Source organism: Furipterus horrens, unplaced genomic scaffold, assembly GCF_987537825.1.
Source record: "Furipterus horrens unplaced genomic scaffold, mFurHor1.1.pri manual_scaffold_1, whole genome shotgun sequence".
Taxonomy (NCBI): domain Eukaryota; kingdom Metazoa; phylum Chordata; class Mammalia; order Chiroptera; family Furipteridae; genus Furipterus; species Furipterus horrens.
The window spans coordinates 44,261,218-44,272,547 of NW_028327171.1; the positions used below are offsets into that span (position 1 = coordinate 44,261,218).

An 11,330-nucleotide genomic window follows, 5' to 3' on the forward strand; every position below is an offset into this window, starting at 1 on the left:
GAAAGATGTATGAGGAGAAGGGAGAGGAGAGGCAGGGACCTGATGTGGGGACATCTCCCTCTCAAAACTCGTCCTGAAGGCAGAAGTCTCCGAAAGGGGCTGTTACCTCGGCGGCGGCAGCAGGCCCGGGAAACGCTGCCATGGGTTTCTCTCCGCCGCCAGGAGCAGCACCGACACCGCAGAGGCCGCCGCCATGTCCCTGCGGCCCCTTGTCTCTCTGACTCCCAGGCGTACTCCAGCTGCGTCGCGCACACCAGCTGTCCCACGCACTACAAAACCTTGGCTCTGCTCCGCAACCCTCTTGTCCTTTGCCGGCCACCGTCTAAGTCGAAACCCTTCAATGGGCCGATTCCAGTGTGGTGGGCGTCTCCTCACAAACCAATCAAAAAACAGAGCAGAGCTTCAGCGAACGATTGGCCAATCGGGCCGCGCGTCCGCGGAGGTGTGGTCCCGGCCTTCTCTGCCCGAAGAGTTCCGCGCCTACTGGCGGAGGGGTCGCCTCGTCCTCAGTCTCTTTGGGTCCCCAGGGTTGGGGTTACTGTTCTTCCCACTGCTGCGGGCTTTCGGTTCGTCAGGCTTCAGGTGGAAGAACCTCCCTGATGATTGTTACCATCAAAGCTGCGGGGAAGCAGCGAAGGAATCATGGCGCAAAAGTCAAATGGGGTGGAAAACAAGATATAAAATTCTCTCGTGTTCTCAAAAAATGAAGGAAAAAACTACAATAAAATAAATAGCTAAAATAAAAAATGTAAAACGGCTTGAGCTTTTGAAAACGCGTTTCAATTGATTATTGGGAAAAAGAGGAAGTCAAAATCGAAATTGCAGAGTATTTAGAAAATCAAGATACTGATTTGATTTAGCTAAAGCAGGACTCAAAGTAAATGAAACATCCAATTTAAGGATTGCAAAAAATACAAAAATAAACATAAAGCAGAATAGAAAAATTAGTAAAGATAAAAAAATAAATGAATTAAGAGAATTAATATCAAAAGAATAAAAATTTCAGGGATTTGAGAGGGAGAAACTAATAAATGGTTAGTCTAATTAGAAGAAAGCGGGGGTGGGGTGGGATAGGTGGGTGAACACTTGCCACAATTAAACATAAATTGGAAAAACATCTCAGATCTAGAAATTAGAGATTTGTAAGAGACTAACTTCGCTCAACTTTAAGCAAATATAATAAACTTGAAAACCTGAATGATATGGATGATGTTACAAGAAAATGCAATTTACCAGAACGGATCCTGAAAGAGAGAAAAGCTAATCAAACAATTACCATGGAAGAACTAGAACATATTGTTGTCAAAGAACCGTTTTCCCTAAGCAGGTGGCCCAACTCCTCTCACAAGGAAATTCCACCCACATGGTGTAGTTGACTCCAGTTCTACTCTTCCGTCCCAGAGCGCAGGAAAAATGTCATCTAATTCTTTTTACGAAGTAAACATAACACTGACACCAAAACTTTAACAAAGGTAGGGTGCGCGCGCCCACCCACACATCCACACACACACACACACACCCTGAAGTTCAATTTTACTTACGAATATCAATGGAAAAATCGAACGTACGTCATGGTGACTGTAGTTAATAATGCCGTATCGTATACTTGACATTGCTAAGAAAGGCGTAGATCTTCAGTGTTCTCAGCACACACAAAAGCTGACCTTGTGAGGGGATGATGTTAACCTGGTGGTGGTAATGATTTCACAGCGTATGTATGTACCAAGTCATTACGTTGCACACTTTAAGTGGATACAATTTTATGTTTATACCTCCATAAAGCTGGGGGAGGGACTAAGAGGATAAAGAAAAAACTAGAGGCGAGGGCGTGTCTGTGGGGCAGGCAGCAGCTGGGCTCCCTCCTCACTGGCCCTGGGTGGTGAGTCTCGCACTCCGCCCGCACCTCCTCCGCCTGACCGCCCACCCGCAAGCCCCCCAACCTCCAGTCGTCCCGGCTCCGCCCGCACTCCTGCCGCTGCTGGTTCTCTGGACCTTAGGAGGGTGCTGAGCTTGAGAGGCGCGGTCCAGCAGGAGCTGCGTGTCCCACTCGTCCCGTGGCAGGGAGGGCGTCCTCGGCTGCAGCGAAGAAGGCAACCAGCCCGGAGTCCGGAGTATCTGAGGCCACTGTGCAGAAAGGTCCACCTTGATGAGAAGCTGCGTGACTCAGTGGTCGTGGTCACCCAGGAAAGTGACAGCAGCTTTCTGGTCAAGGTTGGCTTCCTTAAGATTCTGCACAGGTGTGAGATTACCTTCTGTGCCCAGGCTGAGCAAGGACGCCGAAGAGGCACCAGTCCCCAGCCTCGACGTCAGTTCTGCACCGTCCTGCCTGTCCCAGAAGGTTACAGCGTGGAGTATGAGTACACGGCAGACAGGCAAGGCGCCCCCAGGGAGAAGATGCTGTTAGCCCGCGAACGGACCGCCGCCATCATGACACGCCCATGCTGGTAGGCGGCGTCACGTGCGTGGGCGCTGAGTCAGAATACGACCCGACTGGCACGGGTTCAACCGAGGCCCGCCCCCGGCCCACCTCGCGGCCCTGCAGCCTTCATCACCTCATCTCCCCAAACGCGGCGCTGCGTGAAGGTGGGGCTTCCTCATCCCTCCCCGGGGTGGGCGTGGGGGTCGTGGGTCTAGAGGCCTCCAAGCTTGAGCCTAGCCCGCGCCTCGCCTGTGTCTTCACTGGAGCCGCCTCCCTGCCTGTCCTGCCTCTTTCCACTTCCTCCTCTCCCTGTGCCTCAGACTCCTGCGGGAAGATATGCAGTATTTCCTCACTTATCAAGGGTATTACGTTCTAGACCCCACCCCCCCGCGATAGGTGAAAATCTGCGAAGTAGGAACCTTACATTTATTTTAGTATTTATATATATTTTAAGCTCCCTGGCTGGTTTGGCTCAGTGGACTGAGCGTCGGCCTGCGAGCTAAGTGTCGCTGGTTCGATCTTCCAGTCAGGGCACATCAGAGAAGGAAAACTCTGATTCCAAAAAACCTCCGCCGCCTTGCGGCATACCTCTTCAGGGGAAAGGCTAAGGGAGTAAACCCCGACAGAAAATCCGGAGCCGGAGTCCCTAAGGCGGTTTGACGTTGTAGTCAACACCGGCAACTCCTGCGGCGCACCTGAAACCAAGCTGTATTGACTCCGTCTTTCCCTTGGATCCTTCAGCTGCGAAGAGAGGGGGGGTCTGCTGCATGGGCAACAGCAGACCCTCCATATCACCCTGCCCAGGCTCTGTAGCTTCAGCTTCACTGGAGAGGACACTCCAGCGTCATCGCAAGATGTCGATTCAACACGGGAGGAGACAGATACCGTGTCACTCCCGAGTCGGACTGCACAGCCATTCTCGGCGGTGCAGATAGACTCTTAAGAAGCTACACCATCGTCTCTCGAGACGGACGGCTGCCAAGGATATATATTTTAAGGCTTTATAAACCCTTCCCACACACTTATAAACTGTTCCCAGTCCCTTATTAAACTTTCCCACTCCCTTATTAACCTTTTCCACACTTTTATAAACACTACTTATGTTCTTAAACATATTCTACAGTCTTAAACCTACGTAACTTTAACAACGTACGCATACAGTACGGCAAAATCCCGCGATATAGCAAAAAATCTGCAATAAATAATTAAATATAATATTTTTAAAAATCCTGCAATACAGTGAGGCAGCGATAAGTGAACTGCGGTATAGAGAGGGGCTACTGTACCTCGTATAGAGGTTGAGCCCCCAAGGAGGCGATCTGAGTAGGAGAGGGGGAAGTGGAAGACCTGGGATGGGTTCTACCCACCCGTGACTGCAAGCCATAGGAGCTTCAGCGTGGGCCTGGGAGACAAGGGAGCTGGCTCTGTGATGTGGTCACCCCTAATCACTGCTGTTGCTGTCTCATTTTAGCCACCTCTCCCGCACCCCCCTCTTTCCCACTGCTGTCCACGGTAAGTAGGAAGGATGTGTAATTCCCAGCCCCTACCCTGGCCAGGTATGGGTTACTTGGTTTTTAAATGGCTGGTTGGTATAAAACCCTAAAGCAATAAAACTTGCAGTGGAAAAGAAAAAAAGAAAAAAAAAAAACAAAACCCAAAATAATAGGAAAAGTTCAAAGAATAGGAAACATAAATAAATATAAAAGCACTTAACCTCCTACCAAATCAGAGAAATACAAGTTAAAATTGTAACACTATACCATGTTTCACCTATCACATTAGCAAATATCTAAAAAATTAACAACACAATGAAATTAGTGAGGGATATGAGAATTTATTGTTTTGAGTAAAAATGGACACAACCATTGTGCAGGGTACTTTGGCAATATTTATCAAAATAGCAAATCCACAAACTCTTCGACCTTACAAAGTTATTTTTTGGAATTCACCTAAAGATACAATGAGATGCTTGAAATGATGTCTGATTAAGGAAATTTATTGTAGTATTGTTGGAAATCGCAGACTGATTCCAAGAAACTGGAGATATTTACTATATAGCCACTAAGAAAAGAATGAGACATTACTATATGTACTCGTATTAAGATTTATTGATGAGTGAAAAAAGCAATGGCAGAACTATGGTTATTATTCTGCTATTTGTATAAAAATAGGAGAAACAAAATACACACATGCTTATGTGTGCAGAGATGTCCTCTGGGATAGAAAAGTTGATAGCTCCATGACAGGGATAGGATGGAGACTAACTTTTTATTACATACATTTTGCATCTTTAAAAAAAATGTTTTATTTATTTATTTTTAGAGAAGGGGAAAGGAGAGAGAAAGAGAGGGAGAGAAACATCAATGTGTGGTTGCCTCTCGCACATCCCCAACTGGGGACCTGGCCAGCAACCCAGGCATGTGCCCTGACTGGGAATCAAACCGGCAACACTTTGGTTCACAGGCTGACACTCAATCCACTGAGCCACACCAGCCAGTGAAGCATCTTTTGAATTTGGTATCACGGGCCTGTATTAGCTATTCCAAAGTTCATAATTTTTAATCATTTTGTTTTGACATAATTTCAGACTTACAGAAAGGCTATAAGAATTACATCCTTCACCTAGATTTCCCAAATGTTTATATTTTACCACATTTGCATTATCTTTTTCTCTCCATATAGACACTAAGCACACAGTCACCCACGCACTCAACTTTTAGCGGGAGCCATTTGCAAATAAGCTGCAGACATAATGCATTTTTTATTCCTAACTACTACAGTGTGCATTTCCTAAAACAAGGAGATTCTCTTACTTATCCAAAGAACAATGACCAAAATTGAGAAATCAACATTGAGAAAATACTATTATTTATTCTACAGGCCTGATTCGAATTTCCCCAGTTGTTTCAATGCCTTTTATAGCAAAAGAAAACCTTGTGTCACACACTGCATTGAGTTGTCATGTCCCTTAATCTGAAATGGTTTCTCAGTTTTTCTTAAACTCTCATGACACCAACATTTTTGAAGAAATCAAAACATTTTGATGTTTTATAGAATATCCTTCAATGTGGGTTCATTTGATATTGCCTCTTGACTTGATTTAGGTAATGCCTTTTAGGTAAGAATACCACAGAAATGATGTGCACTTATCGATGCATCATATCAGGAGGAACACAATGTCAATGTGTCCTGTGATGGTGTGTGAAATTTATCACTTGATTAAGGTAGTGTCCACCAGGTTTCCTCATTGTAACTATTTTTTTAAAACATTTCATATGGTTTGTCTCTGAGAAGTATAATTATGGTTGATTTCTACCACTCTTCGAAACCATTACTTCTTAACGATCTTCTGTATTTTGCAAAGTTGTACAAGGAACAGACATGACTTGTATAGTGTTCAAATCTTATTAAAACAAATACGGGGAGAGAAAGTGCAAGTGGAGGCACAGAGGTGGCAGCTGGTGAGCTGTGCTCTCTGTAACTCCTCCAGTTGGTACTCTCTGGAGCAGGCATAATTAGCTCCAATTTCCTGAGTGAGGGCAATTATTATATTGACACATTGGCCTCTCAGTTGCTCCAACAGAATTGCAGAGAAGCCCTGCAGCCTCTTGGGTGTTCATTAGGAATATCTAGGATAAAACTAGGTCACAAAGGGATGACGACCCACTACAGAATTAGAGGATTTTGAAATCATTTTCAGTGGTATTAAATAAGATGAAATATGTTTTACATTATCAGAACCACTGTTTGCCCATGTTTTCTTTGGACAAATTAGATGAAGCTTTCCCTTCCTCTTGGCAGAGGCAGTCCCAGGGCGAGGCACACAGCATGGTGAGTGGTATATGGGGCTTGCTGGATGTCAACCATCACAGACACCCTCCGCCATGAACCCTAATGCAGTGCCCAGCCTGCAAACCATGGGCAGCAGCCCTGTACGCATGTTATCTTATGGCGTTGTAGATTAAATAAGTTATGTCAGATGGTCTTTGCAAACTGTGAAGTGCTACATACATGCAAGTTACTCTCAGGCCTGCTACAGGAAAGACCAGGAGATCCAGCAGGGATATCAATGTAGACTTCTCATTCAAAAGGATCTTAAACTTAGACACTCTCTAAATAAAGTTGTCTTTATAGTCACAGCAATACAGTGAGCAGACTGACAGAAATCTGAACCTGTGACCCAGTGCTGGACCGCACTCCCTACAATTCACCAGGAATTAATTTTTTGTTTATGTCTTGTAATTACATAATTTTGCATTGTAATTTTTATGCTAATAGTGTTATATTGCTACATGTCAACAATTAAAATATACTATAATTTTTTAAACATTGTTTTCACTTACCCTAATTTAAAAAATATATTTCTTAAAAATGAAAGTGCTTTAGGTCTCTGAATTTCTGAAAATCCATTGAGTGAAATAGAACAAGTTTCAGTAGTCCTGAAAGCAAATTTATACCAGTTTTGGTTTTCAGCACCTGAAAAAGGTTCAGACATTTTCCTTATGATCAGTCTTACCACTTTGAATTAACCTCTATCATCTTGTCAGTCCTACAAATTCCTTCTTATTCCTCATATCAGTTAGGATATTTTTGCCTATAAGTCACAGAATGCCCAACCAAAAAGGAAACCTTGTTATCTCACACGATGAGGTAGATATAGGCTATTTCCAGGACTAGATAACCCAGTAGCTCAAGTAGCTTCAGGAGTGCAGGCAGGTGCTTTCCATCCTGCTCTGCCAGTCTCGGTGTGTGTCAGAAGGCTGCTGTGGTTCCTGCCATCGTATCAGACACCATGTGCAGGAAAGAAAGACTGTTTTAGCCCATGCATCTGAGTTTTTCTCACCTGGTTTTTAAAGTAATATCAAAAAATATCAATTTCTTAACATTTATAAAAGTAGATAGAATTATATAATAAACCCCTAATTACCTGGTTTCAGTAGTTATCAACTCATGTTTAATCTTTTTCATCTATATGCCATTCATAAGCACCTCCTACTAGACTATTTGGAAGCAGATTCCACTCATCATTTAATTTCATCCATAAATATTTTAGTATGTATGCATCCAAAAGAAATGTCTTTTTAAAAAATAACCCATATAAATAAAATAAAATAACCCAGATATAAATAATTATATCTGAAATGTGAGCAATAATTGCTTATTATTATCAAATATATTTAGTGTTCAGGTTTCTCTGTTTAATATTTTTTCTTTCTTTGTAATTATTTAAAATTTATTTTTGTAGTTTGTTTGAAACAGCTTCCAAAGGGTGTCTAAACTTTACAGTTGTTGATACATTTCTGATGCTTTTACTAACCTATACATTTCTCAATATCAGTTTTAAATATCCTGACTATTTTTGTAAAAAAATTCAGATTGTTTGTGCTGTGGTTTCCTGAAGTGGACTTTGCTGATTGCATCCTCTTGATAGTTTTAACACGGTCATCTCTCCTTGGCCTTCACGTAAATTTGTAGTGAAAGCAACCAGTGCGAGCTGATTCAACAGCTGACTGCAGGTGCCTAAATGAATCTGGCCAAGATCAGAAGAACAGCCCCACCATCCCAGAACATATTGTTGATTTACAGAATTATGACATAAACAAGCAGTTGTTGTTTTAAGCTACTAAGTTTTGGAGCAATTTTTTATACAGCAAAAGATAAGAAGAAATACACAGAATGTGCACTTTTGTAGTGAACTTCCTTTACTCAACATAATGTCTTTAAATTTCATCCATGTTTTTGTTGTGTATTTTTTACATGAAAATAGCACAATTTGTTTATTCAGTCTCCTAATGAAGAACTTTGGATTGTTTCCAGCTTTGGATTATTATAAATGTAGTTTCTATAGCTATTTTTTTTCCACCTCTTTCTATGGGCATATGTACTCATTTTTCATTTGACCTAGTGGTCAAATTTATGCGTAATAGGTCAGCAGACTACAGCTTGAGGGCCTGCCTCCTGTTTCTGTAAGTGTTGTTTGGTGGAATATAGCCATGCCCATTTGTTTATGTACTGTCTATGGCTGCTTTCATGCTGCAGTAGCAGAGTTGGGTTGTTCCATAGAAACTGGCCCTCAAAACCTAAAATATTTACTATCTTACTCTTTACAGATAAATGTTGCCAAGTCCTGAATAGTTACATGTTAAGTTTATGAGAAACTGCCAAAAAGGTTTTATAAAATATAATTGTATCATTTTATTCTCCTACCAGCAACGAATGGCAGTTTCTCATCAACACTTAGTATTGCCAGTCTTTTTAATTTTAGCCATTTTGGTGGTTGTGGAATGGTATCTCATCGTGGTTTTAATTTGTAATGGCTAGATGGCCTTGGTAAATGGGAGGCCATGCGGCTGGTGTCTCTGCCACCACGCCCACTCCATTTGCATGCCCATTATGCAAATCCTGGTGTGGTCCATGGCAAAGGCTAGCTAACTTCACCAGCTGAGTCATCTCACTGACTCTTTTGTTCAGCCACTCTTTCATAGGGGATGCTCCTGGTAGACATTGACATGTGAAGCAAAAATCTTCACACTTGATGCCTACTCTGCTATGTCCATCTGCATGCCTCTATCCCAGAGCTCCTTGTCTCTGATCATCCAGTCCTTTTCTTTCCAGGCCCCTAACCAGGTATTTTCTCACCCTGGACCACTTTTCCTCCCACACAAATTGGATGACCAGTGCCCTGCTTGCTTATGTGCCCATTGGGAAAAGTTTTCTTCCCTGCTGTCTTTCAGATCCATTTCTAAATGTGGCTATAATTGCAGCCAATGTCCAGTTTTGGTTTGCACCCACATACCAAACCGACTGATCTGTAAATCAACTTGGACTTCCCTCCTTTTTCAACTGGTACATGCCCCTCCTGCCCCCACATAGGTGCAAGCCAGTGGAAGGGCACTGGTGCTATGCTGGTGGCTGACATGGGGAGTCTTGGCTACCTGCCCAGGAAGCCTGTTCATGCCCTCCAGACATGCTTGGGCTGGATCCCGGGTGTAATTCCCATCTTATGACTGCTGCTAGACCCATCTGACTTCATTACTGAGTGGCTTTGACGGAATTCAGCTGAAATGGAAAATTCTGGATATATGGTCACTTAGTGTCCCAACATCAAATGTTCCAGGACCCAGTGATGTGCCAACAGCTGTTTCTCTACTGCAAATGGCATGGGCTTGGTCTTGCTCCAGAATGCTCTGGGTCTGTGTTAAGATTCTCCTACTAGAATCTGTCAAAATTCCATGCTGTACCTTTTCCCACTGACACCTCTGACCCCATAAGTTCTGCCTGACTGATATGCAAGCAGCAGGACTTACTGCAATATCTGATGGCAGGCCTGGGGTCGCTTTACTACCCTCTCCTGCTCTGGCCCCATTCGCCTGGTAAATCGGCCAGAGGAATTCTAGCTGTGGAATGTTGCCTCCAGAACCTAAAGAGGCCAACCTCGCTCTGTGCTGCCTTCTTTGTGGAAAGGATGTGAGATGCAAAACATCTGTATTTTATTATGAAAATGCTATCTGGCATACCCCTGAACCTCTGGGGCACTAAAAACTTCACTGAAGTAGTCAATCCCTGAATCTGCATAGGGTTTGTCTCCTACATCCTGGAACATGGGTCTTGCCCAGGCTTCCAGTATACTGACTGCTTTGTATTTATCCTGTTGAGTAAGCATGATGTGGTCAATGTAGTGGTGCTGTGTCATGTCCCATGGGATATCTGTGTGGATGAGATTTCTTTGCATTATATTATGGTAGAAGACAGGAGAGTTAATGAATCCCTGAGGCAAAACTATAAGTGGATATTGTAGAGCCATGGGACAACAACCAGTGTACAGTCAAGACAGCCTGAACAGTGGCTGGTCAATGGACTGTCAGCACCAGGGATTGAGAGGTTGCTCTCCTAGGGAGGTGCTACAGGTGGGACAGAGTTGGAAGCAGGCTAGAAAGGGCCCTGCTCTTATTACCTTTTGTACAGATTCTTATTAATCATTGTTCTTAGTGTGCATCCTAGACTTTTTTACGTGAGTTTCCCAAAAATATAAGCCAGTAATTCCACAGTGTACACCTTGACAATGAACCCGGGGTAGTCAGCATCCAAGATGGCCCCCCTTGATTTCTACCTCTCCTGGTATTCACACCCTTGCATAGTCCCCTCCCACACTGTACCAGGGGCGGTCAGTGTGACAAATGGACTACAATAAAAGTGATGGTATATCACTCCCGTGATTTAGGTGATCAGTTTCTCTCTCTTGGATCATTTACTCTGGGAAAAGCCAGCTGTCATGTTGTGAGCCTCTATATGGATATACCACTTGATGTAAACTTGGAAGCAGATCCTTTAGTCCCAGTTGAACCTTCAGATGACTGTAGCTCTGGCCAACAGTTTAACTACCACCTGGTGAGATACCCTAAGCCAGAACCACCCAGTTAAGCTGCTTCTAGATTTCTGACTCTCAGAGACTCTGTGAGATAATAAATATTTGTTGTTTTAAACTGCTAAGTTTGGGGGTTATTTGTTACAGCTATAGACAACTAATATAGAACATCGTCTTATTCATCTCAGCTCCTACAAGAGTGTTTGGCACTTAGTTAAGTCCTTAATTAATGTTGTTTAAATGAGTGAATTATGACAGCACTTAAGTGAACCAGTAATCTAATCAGTTAGTATAGACTAAGAGTTGAATAATTTAATTTGTAACTTTAATGTGGTTTAGCTTCTCAGAAATTAAGTTTCTCTCAAATAGGCCTTCCTATCTGGTAATAATATGACAATGAAAAATAGAACAAAATATGTTATTTATAGAAAGATGGTTTAACCTATTTGATTAAAGTGACACTCTCCATATTAAAGGCCAACCACTAAGATTGTAAACAAAAAATTTTATACAACAAAAACTGAAAACTGAATTATAAGAAGTAAA

General features: G+C 42.9%; 2 protein-coding genes across 2 annotated transcripts in view; one reads left to right on the top strand and one right to left on the bottom strand.

Annotated features, from left to right (window-relative positions):
- MCCC1 (methylcrotonyl-CoA carboxylase subunit 1) overlaps window positions 1-378 on the bottom strand; it is a 52,064-nt gene extending 51,686 nt beyond the window's left edge. The window contains exon 1 of the mRNA XM_090274431.1: window positions 107-378. Coding sequence (XP_090130557.1) covers window positions 107-195 — 89 coding nt within the window. The 5' untranslated portion in view covers window positions 196-378. The remainder of the gene's footprint in view (window positions 1-106) is intronic.
- LOC150020958 (uncharacterized) lies at window positions 194-2,492 on the top strand. Its single transcript, XM_090286035.1, has 2 exons — window positions 194-528; window positions 1,821-2,492. The coding sequence occupies exons 1-2, from the start codon at window positions 194-196 to the stop codon at window positions 2,446-2,448; spliced, it is 963 nt and encodes a 320-aa protein (XP_090142161.1). The 3' UTR covers window positions 2,449-2,492.
- The last annotated feature ends 8,838 nt before the right edge of the window (window positions 2,493-11,330 follow it).